General features: G+C 25.7%; 13 protein-coding genes across 13 annotated transcripts in view; 4 read left to right on the top strand and 9 right to left on the bottom strand.

Moving 5' to 3' along the window:
* The window catches only part of sdhD (succinate dehydrogenase), a gene marked incomplete at both ends in the record, with an annotated part of 661 nt that extends 235 nt beyond the window's left edge, over window positions 1-426 (bottom strand). The window contains one exon of the mRNA XM_637079.1: window positions 1-426. This exon is cut by the window's left edge and continues 4 nt beyond it. Coding sequence (XP_642171.1) covers window positions 1-426 — 426 coding nt within the window.
* Window positions 427-722: 296 nt separating this feature from the next.
* Window positions 723-1,485, bottom strand: mai (maleylacetoacetate isomerase; the record flags this gene model as incomplete). Its single annotated transcript, XM_637078.1, has 2 exons — window positions 723-1,208; window positions 1,312-1,485. 2 exons carry the CDS (start codon window positions 1,483-1,485, stop codon window positions 723-725), a joined length of 660 nt encoding a protein of 219 aa, XP_642170.1.
* Window positions 1,486-2,150: 665 nt separating this feature from the next.
* On the top strand, window positions 2,151-3,199 carry tmem111 (transmembrane protein; the record flags this gene model as incomplete). Its single annotated transcript, XM_637077.1, has 2 exons — window positions 2,151-2,311; window positions 2,416-3,199. The coding sequence occupies 2 exons, from the start codon at window positions 2,151-2,153 to the stop codon at window positions 3,197-3,199; spliced, it is 945 nt and encodes a 314-aa protein (XP_642169.1).
* A 459-nt stretch (window positions 3,200-3,658) lies between these two features.
* DDB_G0278151 (hypothetical protein) lies at window positions 3,659-5,113 on the top strand (the record flags this gene model as incomplete). Its single annotated transcript, XM_637076.1, has 1 exon — window positions 3,659-5,113. One exon carries the CDS (start codon window positions 3,659-3,661, stop codon window positions 5,111-5,113), a length of 1,455 nt encoding a protein of 484 aa, XP_642168.1.
* Window positions 5,114-5,302: 189 nt separating this feature from the next.
* DDB_G0278149 (hypothetical protein) lies at window positions 5,303-6,119 on the bottom strand (the record flags this gene model as incomplete). The annotated part of the gene is made up of 2 exons (XM_637075.1): window positions 5,303-5,344; window positions 5,574-6,119. The coding sequence occupies 2 exons, from the start codon at window positions 6,117-6,119 to the stop codon at window positions 5,303-5,305; spliced, it is 588 nt and encodes a 195-aa protein (XP_642167.1).
* Window positions 6,120-6,170: 51 nt separating this feature from the next.
* On the top strand, window positions 6,171-6,485 carry DDB_G0278619 (hypothetical protein; the record flags this gene model as incomplete). Its single annotated transcript, XM_637074.1, has 2 exons — window positions 6,171-6,216; window positions 6,262-6,485. The coding sequence occupies 2 exons, from the start codon at window positions 6,171-6,173 to the stop codon at window positions 6,483-6,485; spliced, it is 270 nt and encodes an 89-aa protein (XP_642166.1).
* A 64-nt stretch (window positions 6,486-6,549) lies between these two features.
* On the bottom strand, window positions 6,550-8,597 carry DDB_G0278617 (hypothetical protein; the record flags this gene model as incomplete). Its single annotated transcript, XM_637073.1, has 3 exons — window positions 6,550-6,570; window positions 6,597-7,141; window positions 7,223-8,597. 3 exons carry the CDS (start codon window positions 8,595-8,597, stop codon window positions 6,550-6,552), a joined length of 1,941 nt encoding a protein of 646 aa, XP_642165.1.
* An 899-nt stretch (window positions 8,598-9,496) lies between these two features.
* Window positions 9,497-12,983, bottom strand: patA (P-type ATPase; the record flags this gene model as incomplete). Its single annotated transcript, XM_637072.2, has 2 exons — window positions 9,497-12,623; window positions 12,763-12,983. The coding sequence occupies 2 exons, from the start codon at window positions 12,981-12,983 to the stop codon at window positions 9,497-9,499; spliced, it is 3,348 nt and encodes a 1,115-aa protein (XP_642164.2).
* A 1,218-nt stretch (window positions 12,984-14,201) lies between these two features.
* Window positions 14,202-14,443, bottom strand: DDB_G0278615 (hypothetical protein; the record flags this gene model as incomplete). Its single annotated transcript, XM_637071.1, has 2 exons — window positions 14,202-14,260; window positions 14,293-14,443. The coding sequence occupies 2 exons, from the start codon at window positions 14,441-14,443 to the stop codon at window positions 14,202-14,204; spliced, it is 210 nt and encodes a 69-aa protein (XP_642163.1).
* A 1,685-nt stretch (window positions 14,444-16,128) lies between these two features.
* On the top strand, window positions 16,129-19,103 carry DDB_G0278613 (EGF-like domain-containing protein; the record flags this gene model as incomplete). The annotated part of the gene is made up of 4 exons (XM_637070.1): window positions 16,129-17,855; window positions 17,878-17,897; window positions 17,950-18,831; window positions 18,907-19,103. 4 exons carry the CDS (start codon window positions 16,129-16,131, stop codon window positions 19,101-19,103), a joined length of 2,826 nt encoding a protein of 941 aa, XP_642162.1.
* A 313-nt stretch (window positions 19,104-19,416) lies between these two features.
* On the bottom strand, window positions 19,417-22,787 carry gxcW (FYVE-type zinc finger-containing protein; the record flags this gene model as incomplete). The annotated part of the gene is made up of 2 exons (XM_637069.1): window positions 19,417-19,605; window positions 19,707-22,787. 2 exons carry the CDS (start codon window positions 22,785-22,787, stop codon window positions 19,417-19,419), a joined length of 3,270 nt encoding a protein of 1,089 aa, XP_642161.1.
* Window positions 22,788-23,891: 1,104 nt separating this feature from the next.
* On the bottom strand, window positions 23,892-24,611 carry DDB_G0278145 (hypothetical protein; the record flags this gene model as incomplete). Its single annotated transcript, XM_637068.1, has 1 exon — window positions 23,892-24,611. One exon carries the CDS (start codon window positions 24,609-24,611, stop codon window positions 23,892-23,894), a length of 720 nt encoding a protein of 239 aa, XP_642160.1.
* A 94-nt stretch (window positions 24,612-24,705) lies between these two features.
* The window catches only part of DDB_G0278143 (hypothetical protein), a gene marked incomplete at both ends in the record, with an annotated part of 5,292 nt that continues 2,497 nt past the window's right edge, over window positions 24,706-27,500 (bottom strand). Inside the window, one exon of the mRNA XM_637067.1 lies at window positions 24,706-27,500. This exon is cut by the window's right edge and continues 916 nt beyond it. Within this exon, the coding sequence (XP_642159.1) occupies window positions 24,706-27,500 (2,795 nt within the window).

Raw genomic sequence — 27,500 nt, 5'->3', positions numbered from 1 at the left:
TAAAGCTGGTCTATAAATGTAATCATTGATAACAGCTTCCATACCTAAATAAAGATGAGCTGGAAGACTAATACCAAGGGCAATATCAGAGACTAATGCTAAATTTGTACCTTGAGCAAAGATTGTTGGTAAGATACTGACAGCAACAATAATTGTACTGTAATGGAATACTTTATAATTCAAAATTGCCTTTGCATTATCTGGTAATTTATCTCTTGCTGTTAAATGTTTTTGTTGTTGTTGTTGTTGACTAGTTGTTGAATATGAACTAGCTGAGAAAATGCTTGCACTGTCAAAAGTAAAAGTTAAAGATTTATTGCTATTAAGACTTAAACCTTTATTTGATACCAATGCTGATTTTGGTAAAAAACCATTTACAAATGGTGATAAAACTGATGGTTGTAAAATTTTGCCAGCTCTAATCATTCTTAAATAATTAAAAAATTTGTATGTGTGTGAATGACAAATGAAATAATAAAATAAAATAAAAAAAAAAAAAATAAAAAAAAATTAAAAAAAAAAAATTAAAAAAAAATGAAAAAAAATTGAAAAAAAAAAAAAAAAAAAATAAAATAAAAATAAAAAAAAAAAAAAAATTAAAATTAAAAAATAAAATAAAACATTTATTGTTTTAAATAAAAAAAAATAAAATAAAATAAATAAAGTGATGCTTATGTATAAAAAAAGATATTTTAATTTTCATTTTATTATTTTTTAATTTATTAACATTGTGGTTCTGCATCTGGTTGATTTTGTGGTAAGGCTTCGATGAATTCAGGAATAGTTAAAAGGTGTTGATTTACACGAGTAATATTTGGATATGGTGTCATATCAACGTTGAATCTATTAGCATTGTAAACTTGAGCAGGTAAACAGAGATCAGCAAAGCTAACACTATCACCAACACAAAATTTGCCACTATGTTTTTCTAATAATTTCTCTAAACCATTGAAACCATTTGTAATTACAGTACGTGCCCATTCAGATTTTTTAGAATCGTCACCACTATATTGAGCAATTAATCCTAAGACCTTTAAATTTTGAAGTGGTTGAATATCTGATCCAATAATTTGCATCATTTGTCTTGCAATTGCACGTTCATATGATCCCTTTGGCATAAGTGGATTCTCTGGGTGTGTTTCCTCTAAATATTCTAAAATTGCTAATGATTGTCCAATTATATGTCCATCAATTTCTAATGTTGGAATCTATTTTATTTTATTTATTTAATTAATTATTTATTTTAAAAAATTTATTAATAAATATTAATAAAAAAAAGAGGGAAAAAGATAAAAATGTTTAAGAACATACTGCTTTCATTGGATTTAATTTTGAATATTCGTCTGATTTTTGTTGACCACCATCTTTAAGTAAATGAATTGCTTTATATTCATATTTGATTTTCTTATAAGCAAGTGCTACTCTGACTCTCCATGAACATGATGATCTCCAATATGAATATAATACAGTTTTATTTTCAGTCATTATTTATTTATTTATTTATTTATTTATTTATTTATTTATATTTATTTATTTATTTGTTTTATATGTACAAATTTGGGGGAGGATAAATATTAAATTAAAATTTTTTTATAAAAAAAAAAAAACAAAAAAAAAAAAAAAAAAAAAAAAAAAATTTTAAAAAAAAAAAAAAAAAAAAAAAAAAAAAATTAAAATGGATCTGATATTGATAATTATAATGGAAGCTTGTTCCTTTTGAAAAAGATAAAAAAAAAAAAATAAAAATAAAAATAAAATAAAAAATAAATAAGATATTTTTGGATAAAAACATTTTGAAAAGTCCAAATCAAAAAAATAAAAAAGAAATAATCCAAATTTTTAAAAAGGATAATGATGTAATCAAATAGTCTATTTTGTTACAAGAATTTATATTTTTTTTTGTAAAATTAATATTTTTGGACTTTAGTTAACCTGTTTACTTATAAAGAGAGTTTCATCCTAATTTGTCAAAAATATAAACAAAAAAAAAAAAAAAAAAAAAAAAAAATTATATTTTTTTTTATTTTTTTTTATTTTTTTTTTATTTTTTTTTTTAATTTTTCAATTTTTTAATTTTTTTTAATTTTTAATTTTTTTTTTCTGTTCACAAAAATTGTATAAACTAATCTTATATATATATATGATAAACAATGACAGAATCACCAATTGTGTTAGATGTCGAAATTAGAAATTGGGTAGTTATACCGATTTTAATTGTATTATTTATTGTTAGTGCATTAAAATTAAATATTTCAAGAATTATGCAAATTAATTCAGGTAAACCACAAGATGTCGAAAAAACAATGCAAATGTATGGAATAATTATAATAATAAATAATAGTAATAAATCATTTAATAAAATTTAAATTTAATTTTAATTTCAATTTATTATTATTATTATTATTATTATTATAGGCAAACAATTAATAGAGTTAGAAGATTAGTATCATTTTATAATAGAATACCTCAAAAATCATTTTTTATTAGAAAAGCATATTTATGTGGTACAACAGGATCAAAGACAAATAAAGGTATATTAAGTTCAATAGCACCAACACAAGAAGATTCAAATCCAATGAATATGATGTTTGCAAATTCAATGTTTACAGATCCATCGGGTATAACCGATATGTTAAAGGGTAATATAATGCATTTGATACCACAAGTAACAATGATGAGTTGGGTAAATCATTTCTTTAGTGGATTTGTAGCTTGTAAGCTACCATTCTTTCCATTGACAATTCGTTTCAAAACCTTTCTTCAAAGAGGTATTGAAATGGGTTCATTGGATGTATCATATGTAAGTTCATTAAGTTGGTACTTTTTATGTTGGTTTGGTTCTGAAGGTATCAATGCAATTCTTTTAGGTGAAAATATGGTTTCAGCAGATTCTCAACTCCTTCAATCATCAATTGAACCTGGTCCACCAACTCAACAAACTCCAATTCATAAAATTTACGCATCTGAAAAAGAAAATATTGAAATGATTCGTTATGATTCGTTAATGACAAATATTGAAGATAGATTTTTAGATAATATTAAAAAGAAAACTTCTTTTGATTTTAATCAAATTAATAAAAATAATAATAATAATAATAATAACACAAGTAATATAAAACCAAAACCAATTAAATCAAATTTATCAAATTCAAAACAATCAAAAAGAATAACTTATCAAAAACCATCTTCTTTAATATAAAAATTAATTAATTTCTCTTTTTTTTTTATTTTATTTTATTTTTTTTTATAAAATTAAAATTTTAATTAATAATAAATCTCATCAAAAAAAAAAAAAAAAAAAAAAAAAAACTTTGAATCCAATTAATAATAAATCTTGTCAAAAAAAAAAAAAAAAAAAAAAAAAAAATTTTTTTTTTTTTTTTTTTTCTTAAATTTCATTCTTTCACACACTTTCTTCCATTTTTCCCCGTTTCGTTTTTTTGTTTTTTTTATTTTTTTAAAAAAAACAAAAAAATAATATTAAATTTTTTTTTTTTGTTTTTTTTAATTAAAAATTTTTTTTTTAATACTTTCACAATATTAAAAAAAAAAAAAAAACTATAACTAAAACTAAAATTAAAACTAAAACTATAAACATCCTAATTTAAAACTAAAAAAAAAAAAAAAACTAAAAAAAGAAAAAAAAAAAAAATATTAAATGCTTATAAATCCATATATACCCAGTAAAAAAAATAAAAAAAAAAGGTCACCAAATAATACCACTACAACAAATTCTCTTTTAACTTCAACACCAACTTCAAGTAAATTGACAATTCAACCAGAAGAAAATGAAAGAGATTTACAAATAAAAAAAACTTATGAAAACTTTTATACAGAATTTCCAACATTAAAAGAAATTTATCGTAATAATAATAATAATACCAAAAATAATAATAATAACAATTGTAATAATATAACAACAACTACAACTACAAATACAAATACAAATACAAATACTACAACAACTACAACAACTACAACTACAAATATAATAAATAATAATAATAATAATTTTATAAATAATGATAAATATTTTAAAAAGAATTTAGAAGGTATTAAATCAAAGATAAATAAAAATTTTAAAGAAATTTGTGAAAAGAAATTTTGTAATTGTGATAGTAAATTTATTGCATGTTATTGTGAAACTGCAAAGTTAAGAGCAAGACAATCACCAGAATCACAACGTGAAATGGAAAAGTTGGCAGAGTTTAAAGAGAGTTTCAAAGATCCTGCTACCAATTGGAAGAAAAGAGATATTCTATACTATTGTTTCATTCAAAGAGATAACGAAGTGCCTTTGATTTGGGAGTTTATTGAAAACATTTGTTTATACTATCGATTGTCCTATGGCGCAATGTTGGATATCGGCTGCGGTTTGGGAAGAATGTTTTCCGAATACGACCGGTCGAAATTTGAAATCATTGAAGCGTTCGAGCCTGACGAAGATTATTATAACTTTGCATACGACTATTCAAAAAATACTTGCGACCGTGTCGATGTCTATAGAGTTGGTTTCTTGGATATGAACATAACCGAACGTTATGATATGATCATTAGTATTCATGGCCCATTACAATACCTAAACAAATTGGATGACAGAATTATGGCCATGAAAAAACTTTATGATGCTTGTAAACCTGGTGGCATCGTATTGATTGATATCTCAAATTTCATGTGTGGTCTTTCAAATATAATGAATAGTAAACAACAGAAAATGTTAATCAATGGTAGTCAAGTAGTTAGAACTAGTACTGTTCACACCGATACTTTCAATGGTCTTTGGTGTGTTGATGATATCTTTTATTCCATTGGCAATGAATCCTCTTTTTATGGTGGTGGTACAAATACAAATGGCGGTGGTGGTAACGCCAATCAAACCAAAATACAATTGGAAGATGATAGTGTTCACTATAGTAATGGTCATTTAATGGTCGAAGAATTAACTTTTGCAATCATTTCAAAATCAGAACTTCAACTACTCTTCATTTCTTCTGGTTTTATCAATATAAAATCAAGCTCTTATTGGAATTTTGATTCATTCTTGGAAGATGGTGGAAAAACTAATCAACAAGGTGCTCGTATTATTATGGTTGGTCAAAAACCACTTTCATAATAGTTTCTTTTTCTTTTTTTTTTTCTTTTTTTTTTTTTTTTTTTTTAAAAAAAAAATAATTAAAAATAAAATAACAAATTATAATAAACTAAAAATGAACAAGATAAATTAAGAAAATTCTAAATTTTTTTCAATATTTTTGTGGTTAAAAGAAAATTAAATTTCTATTTTTTTTTTATTTTGATTTATTTATTTTATCAAAGAAACTCCTAGTCTAATTGTGGCATAGTACTGAAAAAAAAAAAAAAAAAAAACATTTTTTATTATTATTATTATTAATATTATCAATATTATTATTGTTATTATTATCATCATTATTATTATTATATATTTGATTGATTTCTTAATAAGTTGTAATATATTTCATTTGGTGAAAAAGGATTAAATGAACTTTGGGATATGATGACATTTTATCCAAAGCCAAAATTAGGAATTTTCATGGCCAGACATTGCTACTTACAATATCACTCTCTTCAAATTCCATTCTTAATTCCCTGTATTCATCGTCATCACTCTCTTCACCATAATGATGATCATCTTCATCTTCATTTTCATCTTCATCTTGATTAAATTGAAAGCTATTTTCACTTTCGTCAATTTCGGCTTGAAATTCAGCTCCTTCTTCATCACTTTCATCATCTTCATTTATATTTTCATTATCCAAATCTTCTAAATCACTACTATTAAAAGCAGTATTTTCATTATTGTTGTTGTCGTTGTTGTTGTTATTATTATTATTAATATTAATATTATTATTAATATTATTATTAATATTATTATTATTATTATTATTATTATTATTATTATTATTATTATTATTATTATTATTATTATTATTATTATTATTATTATTATTATTATTATTGGTTGTATCTTCATCATCAGAGTCTAATGTTATTGGATCATTTAGAGAATTACCTTGATTAATATATCTTCTTTGTTGTAAAGGTGGTGGTGCTGCTGTTGGTTGTTGTGGTGGTTGTTGATAAAAAAAGCTTGGGAGCATAGGAGGATGGTGGTGATGATGGTGATGGTGATGGTGGTGAAAATGTGGATTATGTGGATTATGTGGTCAAGTGGATTATGTCGATTAAGTGGATTAAGTATGTTATGTGGATTATGTGGGTAAGTGGATTATGTTGATTAAGTTGATTATGTTGATTATGTTGATTATGTTGATTATGTTGATTATGTTGATTATGTTGATTATGTTGATTATGTTGATTGTGCTGATTATGTTGATTGTGCTGATTATGTTGATTGTGCTGATTATGTTGATTATGATGGTTATGATGGTTATGATGGTTATGGTGTTGATTATGGTGGTTATGTTGATGATGATGATGATGATGATGATTATGTTGTTGTATAATGGTTGATTAAAATGATATAGGATATGATGTAGTAAAAAGTCTCTAAAATGAACATGAGGACCATTACCTGAAGAAAAGACCAAGCTAAGATCCTCTTCATCTTGAATAACAAGTGGATTATTTTGATGACCATCACGATGTGGGAATTGCTCACGATAATGGTTTCTAATGGCTCTGATAAAGTCTGGTGGAATTTGACGATTCATATCATTCAATTGTAAATAGAGTCTATTTTGAGTTAGAATGAAACGATTTATTGGTCTATCATCTCGTTTATCAACTTTTTTTACTTTGGTGGTTTGTCTCGATTTCATTTCACCTCCAAACTTTATAATTTGTTTAAATGGTTCCCTACAGAGTGGACAAATAGTAGCGGTTTCCCCCCATTTCTCAATACAAGAGAAACAAAATATATGAGGACATTCTAATTTACCACAAATTGTATCTTTTGTTAAATCTTCTAAACAAATACCACAAGTTATATCATTGATATTAAACTCTGGTTCAGGTAAAGATTTCTCCTTCTTTTTTTCTAATTTTTTACTAGCTCTTGATCTTGTTTTTAATTTCATTTCTTTCTCATTATCTTCTTTTTCTTCTTTTTCTTCTTTTTCTTCTTCATCCTCTTCATCTTCTTCATTATTTTCCTCATTTTCTTTATTTTTATTATTATTATAATTATTATTATTGTTATTATTATAATTATTATTATAATTATAATTATTAATATAATTACTATTATTATTATCATCATCATCATCATCATCATAATGAATATTATGATTACTATTATTATTATTATTATTTAAATTATTGTTATTTAAATTATTGTTATTTAAATTATTGTTACTATTTAAATTATTATGACTATTATCATTATGACTATTATTATTTAGACTAGTATTATTATTACTATTATTAATATTATTATTATGATGATAATAATTATTATAACTATTATTATTATTATTATTATTATTGTGATGACGATGATGACTATTATTATTATTATTAATAATGTTATTTAAATTATTATTACTATTGAAATTATTGTTATTGTTATTGTTATTGTTATTGTTATTATTATTATTATTATTATTATAATTATAATTAAGATAATTACCATAACTATAGTTGTTATCATTATTATTGTTATTATTGTTATTATTATTATTATTTTTATTATTATTATTATTATTGTTATTATTATTATTATTATTATTATTATTATTATTAATACCAATACTATTATTATTGTTGTTGTTATTATTATTGTTATTATTATTATTATTGTTATTATTAAAATTATGATTAAAATTATTATTAAAATTATTATTATTAAAATTATTATTAAAATTATTAAAATTATCATTGAAATTATTAAAATTATTATTATTATTATAATTATTATTATAACTATTGTTATTATTATTATTATTGTTATTAAATAAATCCCTACTTCTACTCCTTGTCATTGCTGTATTAAAAGTTGGTATTGGTGAATTATTTGAAGTGTTAGTTGCAGTAGTTGTAGTGGTAGTGGTGGGTGTATTTTGTGGAAACATTGAAGGGAAAATTGGGAACGCAGGTAAACCAAATCTCTCGATTCTTGGTGGCAAGGCATTATTCATTGAACGAGATCTTATTGGTGTTGAAGTTTTATTATTTACATTGTTGTTGTTGTTGTTGTTGTTATTATTAGTGTTATTATTATTTACAAGTCTATTTATATTTACATTTTCATTTACATTTTGATTAATATTTTGGTTTTCACTTTCAATTTCACTTTCATGTTGGTTTTCATCATTTTCATCATCACCATTTCCGGCATCATTCCCATCATCATTTTCATCATTTTCATTATTTTCATTTTCATTTTCATTTTCACTTTCATTTTCATTTTCATTTTCATATTTACTATCGCAATTGGGATTACTTTCATTTTTTGTTTTTGTGAGGAGTGTAGCTCTTGATCTTGTTATTATTGGTTCAATAGGTGGAATTGTTGAGTTATTTGGTTGTTCCTCAAGTGTTCTTTTGACTTGAGTTAGTGAATCCGTATTCCCATCTCGACTACATGGTCTTCTTTTTGATAATATATTTGTTACCATTTTTATTTATATAAATATATTTATAAATATTAAAAAAAAAATAAAATAAAATAAATTAAAATTTTTAATTTAAAAAAAAAAAAAAAAAAAAAAAAAAAAAAAAAAAAATGAAAAAAAAAAAAGGCCAAAGCTTCTTTTTAATTTGGGAAAAAAAAAAAATTGTTTATTTTAATTATTTATTTATTTTTTTTTTTTTTTTTCTTTATTATTAAATTCTTTTTATAAAATATTAATATTATTATACACAATTTTTTTTTTTTTTTTTCTATTTATTATTTTTACACATAAATTAAAGATTCCAACTACATGTAAATTAATTATCTGATCTTTTTTTTGATTAATTAATTAAAGAAACAATAATAATAATAATAATAATAATAATAATAATAATAATAATAATAATAATAATAATAAAATTATAAAAAAAATAAAAACAAAATAAATTATAAAAAAAAATATTAAAAAAAAAAAAATAAAAAAAAAATACAAAATAAAAAAATAAAAAAAAAATACAAAATAAAAAAAAAAAATAAAAAAAAAAAAAATAAATTGAAAAAATAAAAATTTAAAAAAATAAATCCCAAAAATAGAATGAATGGAATATTCTTGTTGTTGCGACTTTGGAGGAATAATCTTTATAAATGATATATTATTATATATATAAAATTAAAAAAAAAAAAATTAAAAAAATAGTTTGGATAAATTATTATTTTCTCATATTTTAATTATTTTCTTTTATTTTGTTTTATTTTTTTTTTTTTTATTTTTAGATTTAAAAAAAAAATATATATAAAAAAAAAAAAAATAAGAATCGATTTTATTTAAATAATTATACTATTATATTTGTAATTTTATGTATATTTTTTGATTTTTTTTTTTTTGATTTTTTTTTTTAATTATTAATTATTAATTTGATTTACAGGTAAATGTAAAGAACCTCTATTTGTACCACGAACTACATCAACAAGACCAGGTTCTTTATTTTGACTAAATTCTTTGAGAGCATTAATTACAACCAATTTTTTATGAGTTTGTCTTACTATTTGCCAACCTCTACCAACTTGGGTTGGTTTATTTAAATTTACAAGATTTGATGAGGATGATGGGATTGGAGTATTGATATTATCATTTGCACTGGCACCAACAGAGGTCTTTCTTGTGACCAATGGTGAGCCTTCATCATTGATTGGTGGAGTTGATTCACCAGAGGTTGGATAATCCTTTGAGATTGGTTTAGCACCACCACTACCTAATAAATTGGAAGAGGAAGGATTTGGAGATGGAGAAGTGTAAACAGCTTCAGAGTGAACTGGTATTTCATTCTTTACAACTGGTTCACGAATTGGAATCTTTCTTAATAATAAACCAACTGGTAAAGAGATGGCACCAACTACAACACAACAAATCCATTCAACAATGTAGAGAGAATCGGTTGAAGTTGCAGAACCACCAAATGTAACGAAAATGATTTGAACACCCAAAGTGAAGATCATGACAGCAATGAAAATTGGGTTATTGAAAAAGTTTTTAAATGGATTTGTTCTACTACCGAGTACACGAGCATTGATTTCATTAAAGAGTTGAAGGAAAACGAAACAATTGAAAACCAAAGTATAATGATGTAAACCATTCTTTATGATTGGACCATGAGCTTGTGGGACGAAATGTTGGAAAATGTTATGACCTTGATAGAGAATTGTGAAAAGAATAGCCAATTGAAGTGCAGCTTGACCAATGATATTCTTCCACATTGAACGAGTGATCAATGGTGCATTCTTACCATTTGGTGGACGTTCTAATAATTCTGGTGTTGGTGGTTCGGTTGCAAGTGCTAAAGCGGCTAAAGTATCCATAATAAGATTGACCCAAAGTAATTGTACAGCTGTTAATGGTGAACCTTGACGTGGCTCCTCCTCGGTAACTTTATCAGCACTACCACTGGAGGAGGAATTATCTTTATCTTCAACAACATCGCTTGTTAATGTACCAATGAATGCAACAGTGACAGCTACTACATTTACTGTCAATTGGAATTGAAGGAATTTACAAATTGCGTCATAAATATTACGACCCCATAAGACGGCACGAACAATTGAAGCGAAATTATCATCCAAAAGTACGACATCGGAAGCGGCAATGGCAACCTCAGTACCAGAGATACCCATAGAGAAACCAACATTTGCCAATTTAAGGGCAGGACCATCGTTTGTACCATCACCAGTAACAGCGACAACCTCACCTAAATCCTTTAAACGACCAACCAACAATTGTTTATCGGTTGGTGATGAACGAGCTAAAACTTGAAGTTTTGGAAGAATTGCATCCATTTCCGATTGAGAAAGTTCACGGAATTTTGGACCCTCCATACAAAGACCACCCTCTGTAAGAATACCACAATTACGTGCAATGTTTTGAGCGGTCACTAAATTATCACCAGTTACCATACGAACTACGATACCAGCACGTTTACAAATTTCCACAGCCTCTGGTACCTCTGGACGTAATGGATCCTTAATACCAACGATACCAATGAAAACCAAGTTATTCTCTGGTGGCTCTTTGAAATCACATTCACCATATTGGAAGTCTCTATAGGCTAAACCAATGGTACGAAGTGCATCACTAGCGAAATTATTAATTTGTTCTTCAAAGTATGCTTTTGCCTCAGAGATTGGACGAATGTTACCAGCTTCATCAAGGTAACTACCACATTGGCCAAGGATGATTTCAGAGGCACCCTTTGTGAATAAACGAAGATTTTGATCATGTTTGACCAATACACTCATTCTTTTTCTTGCGGATGAGAATGGATAAAGTTCGACTACTTCTAAACGTTTTCTAACTTCATTATAATCGCAACCAAATAATTTACCAAAATTTAATAATGCACATTCAGTCTTTGAACCAATGAATTCCAATTTACCCTTACTAGAAACACCTTCGTAGGCATTTGAATTAATGGCCATACCGTCGGTGAGGATGGATTGAACATGTTTTGGAATCTTTTGAGCAATGCCGTCGAGGGTTGGGAAAACACCACAAATGGTACCAGTGACAACAGACATAACATTTTGAGTGAGTGTACCAGTTTTATCGGAGCAAATAGTTGTTGCAGAACCCATAGTTTCGCAGGATGCTAAATTACGTACTAAATTATTCTCCTTAAACATCTTCATCATACCATATGCCAAAGCCATAGTTACAGCCAATGGTAGACCCTCTGGGACAGCAACCACAACGATAGTGATAGCACTAATCACCAATTGTACAATTGGTTGAGCATCTTCACGAGTGATTTCAATGTCATGTACTTTACGTTGAATGAAATATTTTGGAATTGCAATGAGCAACATGAGAATGGCAGCACCCATACCGAAATAACCAATACGACTTGCCAACACGGATAATTTCATTTGGAGTGGTGTGTCTTCAGAGGCCACTCTGAGACCCATCATAGTTTTACCATTGAATGAATTTACACCAACGGCTGTGACTAACATCGTACCAAAACCTTCGATTACCATTGAACCAGAGATTAAGAATGGGTCCATATTGTCTTGTGGTTGACCCTTCTTGATTGGGTCACTCTCACCTGTGATTGATGATTCATCACATTTCAATGCATGTCCTTCAATGAAAACACCATCGGCACAAATGATATCACCAGTGTCCAATGAGATAATATCACCAACCTTGACATCGAATATTGATATTTGACATTGTTCACCACCACGAATACCTTTAACTTCCTTATCGTTACTCTTGTCATTTAATTCTCTAAATCTAGCTTGATTCTTGAAATCATTCAATGATGTAATACCAACTACCAATATAACTGCTACTAAAATTGCAACACCATCAATCCATCCTGTCTCTGGATGATCTGATGTATAATCAATTGAACCCAATACAATTGACACTACTGCTGCCACTATTAAAAGTATTAAAATATGATCTGATAATGCATCTAAAACAATTGACCATAATGGTTGATGGGGTGGATCTGGTAAAATATTTTTTGAATATCTAAAATTAAAATTAAAAATAATAAAATAAAAAAAATGTTAACACCCACACACTCACACACTAAAATTTTTTTTTTTTTTTTTTTTTTCCAAATCCATTGTTGATCGTTATATTTTTATTTTTTTTGGAAAAAACTTACTTTAAAACTCTATTTTCTTCTGTTGATGATTTTTCTAATGGTAAACCAGTTTTTATATTTGATTTTAATTTTGTTGATAAACCGCTAAGTCCACCTAACTCAGCGTATGTATCGAAACCTTTTGGTACATCTACTAATTTTCCTAAGGTTTCAACTGAAACTGGAAATTCTTCTTCCATTGAATCTAACATTATAGACTCCATTTCATGTGAACCTGTCATTTTATATATTTATATATGTGATGTGTGTGTGTTTTTTTTTTTTTTTTTATGTGTATATATAATTATTGATGATGACGAATAATTTATATGTATAATATAAAAAAATAAAAAATAAAAAATTTTAAAAAAAAAACAAATGTGTTTTTTTTTTTTTTTTTTTTTTTTTTTTGTTGTTTTGTTTTTTTTTATGTGTGGTTTATATGTCTTTTTTTAATTGAATAAATAATTATATATATACACCTGTAGTGGTTAAAAAATTATAATAATAAAAAAAAAAAATTGAAATTTTTATAAAAAAAATAAAAATAAAAAATAAATAAAAATAAATATAATAATAATAATAATAATAATAATAATAATAATAATAATAATAATAATAATAATAATAATAATAACAATAATAATAATAATAATAATAATTTGGTTAGTCTCTAACGTTTTGTATTTATTTTTATTTTTTTTTTTTTTTTACATAGATATAAATATCTATATAAAAAAATTTATATCAAAATTGAAGAGTAACAATAAAACAAGATGTGGGGTAAAAAGTGAGTGTAAGGGTTTTATTTCATGTTTTAATTTATTTTTATTTTTATTTATTTATTATTTATTTTTTTTTATTTTTTTATTTTTTTATTTATTTTTATAGTAATTTAATTGGGCACTTGAATTTATAAGAGGATAAAAAAAAAAAAAAAAAAAAATGAAAAAAAATGATAATATTTTTTTAAATATTAAATGATAAAATACCCTTTTAATTGAACACAAAAGGCCACAAAAATGATAAATTAATTTATTTCTTTTACCAAAAATTCTATTTTTATCAAAAAAGACCACAAAAATAAATTTTTTTTTTTTTTTTTTTTTTAGAGTTTTCGACTTTATTTTTTTTTATTTTTTTTTTTTTTGTTTTTTTTTTTTATTTTTATTTTTTTATCCAATTTTTAAGATATAAAACTTTGGATTGTAAATGTTATCGAATTGAGGAAAAAAACAAAAAAATAAAAATGAAATAAAATAAAAAAATAATAAAAAAAAAGTAAACATGATCATTCGACCTTATAACTAAAAACACAAAAACTCGGATTTTTCGATTTTTTTTTTTTTTTTTTTTTAGGTATGAAAGTCTATTATTAAAACAAAAATAAAAACAAAAAAAAAAGGGATATAGTGGTTTAATGGGAATAAAATTCAAAAAATTAAGATTAGTACAAATTTTTACATACAGTTTTTTTCTTTTTTTTTTTTTTTCTTCTGTGTTTGTGTTTGTGCTTGTGCTTGTGTAGTTTTATAAAAAAAAATTTATTACAATTAAAAAAATATAAAAAAAAAAAAAAAAAAAAAAAAAAAAGATAATTTGGTGAAAAAAAAAAAAAAAAATAAAATAAAATTAAAAAAAAGGCTGTGTCAAAACACAAAAAATTGCCAACAATCAACTGAAAATAAAAAATTGCTAACATTTTTTTTTTTTTTTATTTTTTAATTTATTTTATTTTTTTTTTTTCATTTAAAAAAAAAAAAAAAATGGTTTTTTTTTTTTTAACGGGTTTCAAATTACCAAACAAAGTCCTGTTTCAATATTTTTTATTTTTATTTTTATTTTTTTTATTCAAAATAAATTAAATAATCAATTTTTAAAATAACAAAGCCTCCAACCACCTCTTTTTTCAACTATATCTTTTGGTTGACACACACAAAATTGGGGAACTATGGTGTATTTTTAATTTTTTTTAATTTTTTTTTTTTTTTTTATTGTTTTTTTTATTATTTTTTTTTTTTTTTTTATTACGATCGGTACTTACACAAAAGTGTTTTATTTTTGGAGAGTTCTCACTTTTAAAAATATCTTTTTTTTTTTTTTTTTTTTTATTATTTTTTTTTTTGTTTTTTTTTTTTTTCCGGAGTGGATTTTAAAAAGATCGCCAATTCTATTTTTTTTTTTTTTTTTAGGGATATTTTTTATTTTTTAATTTATTTTTTTGTGGTTAGTTTTGGGATTAACAACACTGTGTCGTGTTAGTTTATCATTTACACAAATTAATGAAGTGTGCATTTAATTTCTTTACAAAATTGTGCATCGGGATTTTTTTTTTTTTTTTTGCAACCAAAGATTTTTTTTATTTATTTTCACATTTTCGTCTTTTATTTTTTTTTTTTATCTTTTTTTTTTTTTTTTATCTTTTTTTTTTTTTTTAAAATTGTTTGGAAATTTTTTTTTTTTTTTTCTTTTTTTTTTTTTTGTAAATTATCAATAATGCATATGGTAATAAAAAAGACCTATTTGGAAATATTACATTTCAATACCAATTAAATTTAAATTTCATTTTTACAGGAACATTTAAATTTTCTTAAAAATAAAATTTTTAATTTAATTTTAATGACCATTTACCGGTCATTAAAATTAAATTAAAAATTTCATTTTTAAGGTAATGTAATTTAAATTATATTATAATTTTATTATTAATTATATTTTTAATTATATTATTAATTATAATATCACTTAAATACCATTTAAATACCATTTAAATGACATTTAGTTTTAAGTGATATTTAATTTGGTATTTAAATGATATTGATTTTTTTTTTTTTTATATCCATAAAAATTAATTAATTAATTTTTATTTTTTTTTTTATATTTTACACAAGTTTAATTATAATAACAAAAAAAATAATTACCTAATTTTGAGGTTTATGGTTTTTTTTTTTTTTTTATTTATAAATTAACCTTTTTTCTTTAACTTGAGAAAAATTATTTATATTTATTAAAAAAAAAAAAACAGATATTAATATTGTTTTAATTTTTTATAAAAACCATCAAAAAAATAAAATGATTTTTCGATTTTTTTTTTTTTCAAGGAATAGTTAAAAAAAATTGAATTTTTTGAGAAGGAAAAAAACCCTCGGACCTATTTTGAGTGAGAATTGTTTTTGGATGGTTATTGTGAAAAAAAAAAAAAAAAAAAAAAAAAAAAAAAATACTCACTGGGATTAACCAAAAAATAAAAAATAAAAAATAAAATAACAGAAAACGTGTAATTAAAATAAAACAAATAAAAATTAAAATAAAATAATACAGAAACTGTGCAATTAAAATTAAAATTAAAATAAAAATAAAAAAAAAAAATAATAAGAGAAGAAAATTAAAATGAAAATAATAATTTCATTATTATTTATTTTGTTAAGTTTTATTAAAATTTCTACATGTATTGATTGTAAAGATTTTTATTCACCAGAAGGGAATCCATGTCCATGTTTATCAAATCCATGTGGTTTCGTTGTTTCATGTTATGCATTCTCTGATGGAAGTTATTTATGTGGATGTAATCTTGTAACTGAAGTGTTTGATGATGGAACAAAAACTTGTGTTGATAGAGATGAATGTGCTGATGGATCATCAGGTTGTTCTAATGGGTGCTCAAATCGTGTTGGTGGATTTGATTGTACTTGTCCAACTGGATATAGATTAAATAGTGATCTAAAATCCTGTTCTGATATAGATGAATGCGCTGAAGGAAGTTCAGGTTGTTCTAATGGATGCAGTAACAGTGGTGGTAGTTTTACTTGTACTTGTCCTGCTGGATATAGATTGGGTTCAAATGGTAAGACATGTGAAGTTAATGATCCATGTGCATCTAGTAATTGTGAAGGTACTTGTGTTGCTTCAGGAAATTCTTTTACTTGTAGCTGTGGTTCTGGATATACTTTATCATCAAATGGATATTCTTGTAATGATATTGATGAATGTGCAAAGGGAACAGATAGCTGCGCACAAGGATGTACAAATAATGATGGTGGTTATTCTTGCTCTTGTAGTGCAGGTTATACTTTAGCTAGTAATGGATATTCTTGTAATGATATTGATGAATGTGCAAAGGGAACATATAGCTGCGCACAAGGATGTACAAATAATGATGGTGGTTATTCTTGCTCTTGTAGTGCAGGTTATACTTTAGCTAGTAATGGATATTCTTGCAATGATATTGATGAATGTGCTAAAGGAACAAGTGGTTGTGCTCAATCATGTAGTAATACTGATGGTGGTTATTCTTGCTCTTGTAGTGCAGGTTATACTTTGGCTGGTGATGGTAAAACCTGTACAGATATTGATGAATGTGCAAAAGGAACACATGGTTGTGCTCAGGGATGTTCAAATACTATTGGTGGATACTCTTGCTATTGTGGCACAGGTTTTGAGTTGGGTAGTGATGGTAAAAGTTGCACAAGTATTAATGACTGTGATAAGGGAGCAAGTGGTTGCTCACAAGGATGTTTAAGTAATAATGGTGGTTATACTTGCTATTGTAATTCAGGCTACTCTTTGGGTAGTGATGAAAAAACCTGTAATGATATTGATGAATGTTCAAGTGGAAGTTCAGGTTGTACTCAACTATGCTCCAATAGTCCAGGTACTTACTCTTGCTCTTGTAAATCTGGTTATAGTTTGGGTGTAGATAGTAAAACGTGTAATGATATTGATGAATGTCAAACAAATGTTGATGGGTGTGAAAAGAATTGTAATAATATAGCTGGAAGTTTCTATTGTTCTTGTGATTCAAACTATTTCTTAAATAGTGATAATAAAACATGTAATTTAATTAGTAGTTGCTTAACCGGTAATGGTGGTTGTCAACATAATTGTTCAGATGTTGGAGGATCAATCACTTGTTCATGTGGAAATGGTTACTCATTGGATGCTGATAACAAATCTTGTAGTGATGTTGATGAATGTGCTAATAATCCATGCTCAGCAAATTTTATATGTGAAAATAAACCTGGTTCCTTTGCTTGTGTTGCTAATGTACAACCAAAACATTATATTTCATCTGTAATTCCATCAACTACACTTTGGGAGGTGTTGCAAGCTTTTATGGAGTATTTGGTGATTCACATCAAGATATAACTTTAACAATTGGTGTAAATGATTGTCCTATAATTTATAATACATCTAATTTAATTAATTGTACAGCACCAGCAGGTTCTGGTAAACATTCAGTTAATCTTACTCAAAATGGTGTTGTATTCATTGGTAATAATATTTATCAATATGAATCAATTATTAAGGCTTGTCCAAAAGATTGTTCAAATGAAAATCAAGGAACATGTAACACAGTAAATGGAGAATGTAAATGTAAACAAGGATTTGATGGATTTGATTGTAGTATTAAATTACATGATAATTCAACAATAACTGTACCAGAGAATGAAGTCACAGTCGGTAATGGTGAATCAAATATCTCAAACCAAGATACCAATTTTAAAATTTATTTTAAATCATTAAAAGAAATTAGTTTCAATGGTGAAACCATTCAAACATTTAATTTATCAGATAATTGGAAATTGGTAACCTCAAATGTTGTAAACAATCAAGATACAAATAATAATTATTTGTTTACTCAAACCCTAAAAAATACAACATGTACAGTAACAGTTACAATTGAAGAAGTTAAACAAGATTCAGAATTCTCATTTGCAGGTACAACTTTTACAGTTTCAAAAGGTTTGGTTAAATTTACAATTTCAATTGCAAATTATCAATATTCTTCATTTTTAAATACTCTTCAATTGGAAATGATTTCAATGGCTGGTAAAGTAGAAGATTCAAATTATAATAATGATTGTAATAATAAAGATACAGAAATTGAAACCAATTCAGCTGATCAATCAACAACTTCATTTAATGTTATTAAAATCTCTAAAAATAATAAAATCTTAGGTGCAAGATTTATCAACAGAGTTATATCTGATGGAAAACCAACATTTTTATCAACAACTATTAAAAATGAAACTGATTCAATTATTGTAGTTTTAAATTTACCACATTGTACAAAAGAATGTCTTATTGATCCAGGTATGTTTTTTTTATTAAAATTTTTTTTTTATAAAATCAAATTATTAATATTAATTCTTTAAAAATTATTTATAGATTTTTCATTACTTGTTGATCCTCAATTTAAACCTGAATGCGAATCAAAATCTCGTAAATGGGTAGTACCAGTTGCTGTAGTTGTATCTGTTGTTGGTTTTTCAGGTTTGGCAGTTGCTGGTTTTATTTTATATAAAAAACAAAGTATTGCCATTAAGGTACAAATCCATAAATTAAAAAGATTTAACCAAGATTAAATGTAATATTATTTAACAAAAAAAAAAAAAAAAATTAAAATAAAATTAAATCCCCACTTTTGAACCCTTTTAAAAAGTTAACTTTACTGTATATATATATTTTAATAATTGGAAAATTTATTATTAACAAAATATAAATGTTAATAATAAAAGTTTATTAAAAATAAAAAAATAATAATTTTTATTTAAATGCCAATTCTATCTATCCATTTTTTAATGGAATTAATTATTTTATTTTATCTTTTTTTTTTTTTTTTTTTTTATTTATATTTTACTTTTATTTATACACTCCCAATCAAATACAATTATTAATTTATTTAAAACTGTTTGATTCTTCTTCGATTCTAATTTCTTCCATATTACTCATTACCATGAGTTGAACCTCAATCTCTTCAAAGCAAGTTTTACAAACTCTAACTTTTTTACCTTGAAGATATTGAGATAAATCTTGAACTGGACAACAATCATTACAAAATATTTTACCACATTTTCTACAATGATGCTTTAGAAAAAAAAAAAAAAAAAAAAAAAAAAAAAAAAAAAAAAATTAGTATTAGATACTAATTTTTTAAATAGGTTTTAAAATAAAATAAAAAAACATACTCTTCTTCTTGTCATTGTAAAACTTGAAGTACATAACATACAAGCTTTTGTCATTTGATCTTTTAACCAAATTGACTTCGTATTTAAATCTCCACTACTGGTACTATTACTATTTGTTATACTATTATTATTATTATTGCTACTACTATTGTTATTATTATTATTATTATTATTATTATTATTGTTACTGTTTGAATGATTAATTGGACCAACACTACCATGACCATTTGAAATACCATTATAAGAAACATTTAAACTACTACCGCCTCCATTACTATTGGTTGCATTATCTGTATTAATATTTAAATTATCAATAATACCACCACCAATACTATTTGTACTATTATAATTTATAGCACCACCACCATTTTCAAAACCAATTGGAATTGATTTCTCTAAACTATTGAATAGTTCAGTTGGAGACATTGAACCACGTCTTTCATAAATAGTTTGACGTTGTGATAAACATTCAGGATTTTGTTGAACCATTTTATCAATGACTTCATTTAAAAGTTTCATCCAAGAATGTTTCTCTTCACTTGATGGAGCACTAAGGAAATAAGTTTTCTTTGTTGAAATGATTTGAAAGAGATTATTGAATCTTTGAGTATCGGGTATATCTTTAACCCAACAGGTCAATAGAGGAAAAGAAGCTTTGAAACGATAGGTATTCTTTCTCTCCTTTTTACAATAAATCAATAAATCATTAAACAGAAAGAAATGACGAGTATTTACAACACGATCCGAGATCTTCTTCAAGTCACCCTCCTTTAGGAACACACGAGTTGGCGTGACAATATCCTCTTCCAAGCCATTCAAACTATTTTGAATATCCAATACCTTGTGAGCGATTTGGTACTGTGCTAGCTTCTCATCGATTTCCATAGCGGACAAGGAGATCTCCTGATTGCCCAACACCAAATCCTGGTAATCCTCATGAGTGGTTGGAGTGTACTTTATAATGGACTCCAATAGCAAACGATAACGAGGTATACGTTGGATTGGCATAATTAAATAACTGGATAAATTCAAACCTTTTGAAGCTGGTTTCTCCAAACATTTCTGTAGAAAATTTGCAAATGATGGTGAGGATTTCATTAAACTTCTAATGGTTAACATACTGCCATTGTAAGCGTTGGAGTAGATTTTATAAGAGTTTAAGTATGGTTTCATCTTTCTAAAAACGTCACCCAATTTACTCGTCTCTGTCCAATTTTCAATTCGACTTTCAAAATCGACTAAAAACGTTTTATGAATATTAAAAATGGTTTCAATATTTGAAAAGATTTGATTAATCTCTTCCATATTCAATATTTTATCCTTTGATTGTATCTTATTTCTTAATGGCATTAAAAATATTGTTATAATTCTATTTAAATTATTTACATATTTCTTTTCAGTTGATAATAATTCTTGTACTAAATAATTTCTTTGAATTAAATCTGATTTTGGATCTGATTTCTTTTTATTTATTATTGGTGATTCAATTTTTGATTCTGTTGTTGTTGTTGTTGTTGTTGTTTCTGATGATGTACTTGATTTTGTTTGTGATGTAGTATTTGAATTATTATTATTACTATTTGTTGTTGTTGTTGTGGGTTTTGTGGTTGGTTTTGTAGTTGTAGTTGTTGTAGTTGTAGTTGTTGAAGTTGAATTTCTTGGTGAATTTTCATCATCACTTGAATTTGATTTTTCTTCATCATCAACATTAATTGCTTTCTTTAAAAATAATCTTTGAGCTTCATTAGTTGGTGAAAGTGGTGGTTTATGTTGATTAGTTTGAGTTGGTTTTAATTTTGGTACAACCATAACACCAGCATTTGATTGTAGTTCATTTCTTGGTGGTAATGCTGGTCTTTTTGATTTCATAATTGATGATTGTTGTGATGTAATCGTTGGTGAATTAGTTGCAGATGTTGATAATGGTGTTGTTGGTGCTGATGAGTGTGTTGATGGTGTGGTTTGATTTGATGAAAATGTTGAAACGTTTGGTGGTGTATTTTGTCTTGATAATGTTGGTGGTGTGGTATTTGTGTTTGTTGTCTTTTCTACAACTGGTTTCACAGATGCAAAACCATTACCATTTGAAGGTGAAAAACTTGGTAATGAAGATGTTGATGAAGCTAAACTACTACATGTTGAACTATTATTACTACTTCCACAAAAACTACTTGTATCATATGATGATTCAGTTGGTGATAAAATGAATCTACTTTGACTTGGTAGTGTTGGTAATTTTCTACCTGTTGTTGATGACAATGATGATGAAGTTGATGATAAATCTCCAGTTGATGATGATAATAAAGTTGGTGATGTTGAAGAAGTGAATGTTGGTGATTTTTTAATAAATGATGGTTGTGATGTCGTATTTGGTGAATTTGTTGAATTTGGTTGAGCTGCATTTTTAAATCGATTTAATGTAACTGATGGCAATGTTGGTGTTGATGATGACATTACAGCATGGGTATTATTATTATTATTATTATTGGTACTATTTAAAGGTTTCTTATTAAAAAATACAGATCCTTCAACTTTTTCTGTTGTGGTTGTGGTTGGTGTTGGTGTTGTGTTTGGTAAATTTGTTGTTGCTGAACGTATTGGTCTATATGGCATTGATTTTACAGCACTTGGTGTACTGGTTGTAGTTGGTGGTGTACTTGATAAAGGTGGTGAATTATTATTATTATTATTATTTGGTTGGGTACTATTTACATTTTGTTTATCTTTTAACTGTTTTGCTACTGAACTAACAGATAACCTTGATCCACCAGTGGTGGGTGTACTTAATAAATGTGCATCAGAGGTATCGAGTGATGAGAATAATGTTGAATTGGTTGGACTTGTATTGGTTGGTGTCGATATTGGTTCTGATTTTTTTACATCTTTTTCTTTCTCTTTTTCTTTTATTTTATCTTTATCTTTCTCTTTCTCTTTCTCTTTTATTTTATCTTTTTCTTTTTCTTTTTCTTTCCCTTTCTCTTTTTCTTTTTCTTTTTCTTTTTCTTTTTCTTTTTCTTTTAGAGATGATGTTTCTTTTTTAAAGAATGTTGATTTTAACCCTTTGCTAATTGAATTACTCATTTTTTGTTTTGTTTGATTTTATTTGATTTTATTTGTATCTATAAGTGTGTGTGGGTGGTTTTTTGTTTTTTGAATTTTTGAATTTTTTTTATTATTTTTTTATTTTTTTATTATTTTTTTTTTTTGGGGAGTGGGAGTTGTGTAGTTGAGATTGTGTGTGGGAGTTGATGATTTTTTTCAAAAAAAATTTTTTTTTTTATAAGATTAAATCTAATTGGTTGTTGAGTTGGTTGGATTTTTGATTGATATGTCTATTGGACAAAAATAAATATTCAACAAAAAAAATAAAATAAAAATATAAAAGGGGATAATTTGAATACAACAATAATAAATAAATAAATAAATATATAAATAAATAAATAAATAAATAAATAAATAAATAATAAATATAAATATTAAATATATAAATATAAATAGAAAAAAAAATACAAAGAAGAAAAAAAAAAAAAAAAAAAAAAAAAAAAAAAAAAAACTTTAAAATGATTAATTTAATTTTTTTATTTTTTTATTTTTTAATTTTTTTAATTTTTTTTTTTTTTTTTTTTAGAAAAAAAAAGTGAATAAAAAAAATAAAAAAATAAAAAAAAATAAAAAAAAAAAAAAAAATGAAAAAAAAAAAATCAAAAAAAAAAAAAAAAAAGATTTTTTCAAATAAAAAAAAAAAAATATTAAAATAAATGATTTGGGATCGATACTTTTTTTTTAGTTTTTTTTTTTTTTTTTTTTTTTTTTTTTTAACAAGTTATATTTTAATATTTTTTATTTTATGTTTATTTTTTTTATGTTTATTTTTTTATGTTTATTTTTTTATGTTAATTTTTTGGCTTAGTTAAAGTCATATCAGTTCAATTTTATTTTTTTTCATAACTGTCAGGTTTCGGAATTTTCCATGTAAAATTTTTTTTTTTTTTTTCAAAAAAAATATCTAAAATCCAAAATATCAATAGATATTAAATTAATTAATTACATTTTTTTTGAAAAAAAAAAAACCATTTTTAAATTCCAAAACAAAAAAAACAAAAAAAATAGTTAAAATTTCAAATTTTTTTTTTTTTTTTTTTTTTTTTTTTTTTTTTTTATTACATTTTTTATATTTATTTATTTCTAAATAAATACATTATAATCTTTTTGAGTTGTATCTATAAATATATGAGGATGATTTTCTTTTAAACTTGTTGGATTAATATTTAAACAATTTCTAACATGAATTTTAATCAATTCAAATGAACTTGAAGCAATAATATCTACACCATTTGTTGTCATTAATGAACCACCAATTGATAACTTTCTCAAATTATTAAATCTTAGGATATGATGAGCAGAAACATCAGAGATCTTTCTACAACCTACCATTGACAAAACTTCGACTGCACTAAAGATTGGACCATCACTTAGCGATTTAATACCATCATCGGTGATATTGATAATTCCATCAAATTTCAATTTCTTTATATTTGTCAAAGAGTTTGCAATTCTTTCGAGGGCATTATCATTTAAACTCTTACAATAGGAGATATTTAAACTGGTTAGGTATTGACAACTATGAGATATGGAGTGAATGGCATTGAATTCAATGTTTACATAACTCCAATTTAAAATGGTTAAACGTTGCATTAGATGAAGATCGCCATCGTCAGAGATTAATGAAGCATCCTTGAAGCCATAGCATCTCTTGAGTTTAAAAGTTGTCAATTTCGAACAACCCTTTGCAATTGCGCCCAAACCCTGAGAGATCTTATGACACTCACTAATGTCCAAATAAACCAAATCCAAAGAATGAGTACCAATTGATTTCAAAGAGGTGACATGATTAAGACCAATCATTTTCAAAGTACGAAGTTTGACACAACTAACGGCGATTTGATTGATAGAGGCATCGGTTAGATTTCCACAAAAATTGATATTCAAATCCAATAGGTTAAGTTGTATGTTTACACATGCTAATCATACCGGAATCGGTTATTGTAGTATTTGAAGACAATGTTAAGAAATGCATATTGGTACAATACTTTCCAATCAAACGTAAAGTATTATCATTGGCAGCACCAGGACATTCAGCCAATGATAGTAAACGTATATCGTGAATCGTTCTAACCAACTTTTCAATTGATAACCAACCAACCGCTAAACATCCATCCAAATGTAATTCTTTCAAAGATAAACAACCACTTGAGATTGCCAACACTGATTGATCTGTAATGGTTGTATAAGAGAGTTCCAAAGTTGATAATCTTGGACAATTTTGAACCAATTGAACCACTGATAAATCTGAAACATTACATCTTTTCAAATAAACATTTACCAATGGTAATTGCATTAGAGCTATATTAATTAATTGATGATCATTAATTGATTTACAATCATTTAAATTTAAATTTTGTAAATTTATAAATGGTTTAACATATACAAATGATTCCAATGATGATGTTGTTGACATTGATACAGTTGTATTAACATTTGATGATGATTGAGATGATGATTGAGATGATGATGATGATGATGATAATGGTGATATTAAACTTGATGTTGAATTATGTTGTGGTAAAGTTGATGATGGTGATGGTGATGGATTACTATTATTTATTCTTGGTGAAATTGGACTACCAGGTGATGATTGTGCTAATGAATTTGAACTAACAAATGGTACATTTAATGTTGCAGAAATACTATGTCTATGATTAACTGAAGTTGTTTTCTCTGAAGAGAATGATGAATTTGAAGAATTTGAAGTTGATAAAAATGAATTTGAAGGTGAACTTGAATTTGATAAACTACCACTACTACCACCACCACCACCTAAAGTACCACCACTAGTTGTAAGACCACCACCAAATTGATTACCACCAATATTTGTACTACTATTAATACTTGTACTGCTACTATTACCACTACTACTACTTGAATGACAATTTTTATCAAATAATGAACAAATTTTATTTTCTTTTTGATCTTGTTGTTGTTGCTGTTGTTGTTGTTGTAAATGTTGTTGTTGTTGTTTTTGTTTATCTTGTTGAAACTCTTTCAACATTGAATTGGGTATAATGGTTGAAATATTTTGACAACCAGCTAAAGATAGTGTTTCTAAATGTGGTAACTTTCTAATGATTAATTTGATGGTATCATTGGTGATCTGAGTACAACCATCCAATACCAACATTCTAACACGATGTGATAGTTCAATTACACCCTCAACAAATTCTATAGAGAGATGATTACAATCTTTTAGAGACATATGAGCGATTCTCGATAGTCTATCCTTTACAAATTCCATAATACAAGGACAACCAATGATTGATTGATAGAATTCAACAAACTGACTTGACGAGGTAAACTTTTTAATATGATCCAACATGAAATCCTTATTATAGGAATCCATATCGATACCACGTTGAAAGAGTCCGCCTGTTTTATTGAATAACTTTATTGATGCCATTTTGGTGTGTTGTCTCTTTGAACATTGAATACCATAGACATGAGAGGTGTAACCATAACGTAGATACATTACACCCATTTCCGCTTTCAATATTTCTAATGGATTATGTTCCAAGAGGTAATTGATTTCATTCTCATCCTTTCTAGTGGAGAGTACATTTTTCAATGGTATATCATTGACGGCTTTAATTTTATCAAACATATTCTCACCATTGATCGTTGGATTACCTATTGCCTCTGGATCCGATTTCATTAAATCCATTGGATTGAGATTTTGAATGATCACCTCTGCAATCTCTCTATAATATTGTGGAGGTATATTTAGGAATGATTGTATCAAACAATCGCAAATGGTACAAACCGCTGCATAGACTGCTGCAGATTGTTTAAAGAATGATGATTGATGAAATAGGTTATCGATGATTTTCGATTTTTGTAAAACCAATGCAAACTTTGATGGATTCAATTTGACACATTCATTCAACTTTTTACTTGCTCTACTAAATACTTTACTCTTTAGCCCATTGGCTTCATTGAGATCCAAGATTTGGTCGGTGGTAGTACCCCAAATACAAAGGAATTCCGAATACTCTAATAATACATTCTCCAATGCAATCTTTGGTTTACCACCATCGGCCAAACATGATCTAACCTTTTCCTCGGCGGCATTATAATAGAGATCCGCCTCTTGTGGCACACATTCTCTTGACATTCTTGCTCTTTCCATCAACATCATTGCCCAATTTGCAGTGACCTCTGCTGAATGCGGTGAAACTGATAATGCGCTACGAAAATGGTCATCTGCCAAGCCAAAGAGACGATCTGTGATTTTATCGGCAGCATCACCATTGATCAATGTCACTGGACAAGGACAGAAAGCACCCTCTATCTTTTCTCTTGATTTCTCCTTCTTTGCTTCATCCCAAAGAACCATACCTTCGGCAAACTCCACCAAATGATGTGCCTTAACTTTGGCTTTCATTCTCTTTACATCGGATTGTACCAATCTAACACCATCATGTTTGGTGATCTCTCTCAATGCTCTACTAGTTAACCCGACACCAGTCAATTGATTGAAACGTTTCATTACATTTGGTATATCTACACTATCTACAAACATCTCCTCTTGAATGGTGAAACTTGCACCCTTTATAAATCTCTTTATGGCATCCTCATCAAAACGTTTGCCTTGAATCTTCTCAAAAGTGATCACACTAGAGTTGGTATCATTCATTTGAAAAGTTCCAAAGAATTTCTTTTCAATTGATTTTCTTAGGGAAC

This window comes from Dictyostelium discoideum, assembly GCF_000004695.1.
Source record: "Dictyostelium discoideum AX4 chromosome 3 chromosome, whole genome shotgun sequence".
Lineage (NCBI taxonomy): Eukaryota > Evosea > Eumycetozoa > Dictyosteliales > Dictyosteliaceae > Dictyostelium > Dictyostelium discoideum.
This window is presented reverse-complemented; position numbering and strand designations above follow the sequence as displayed.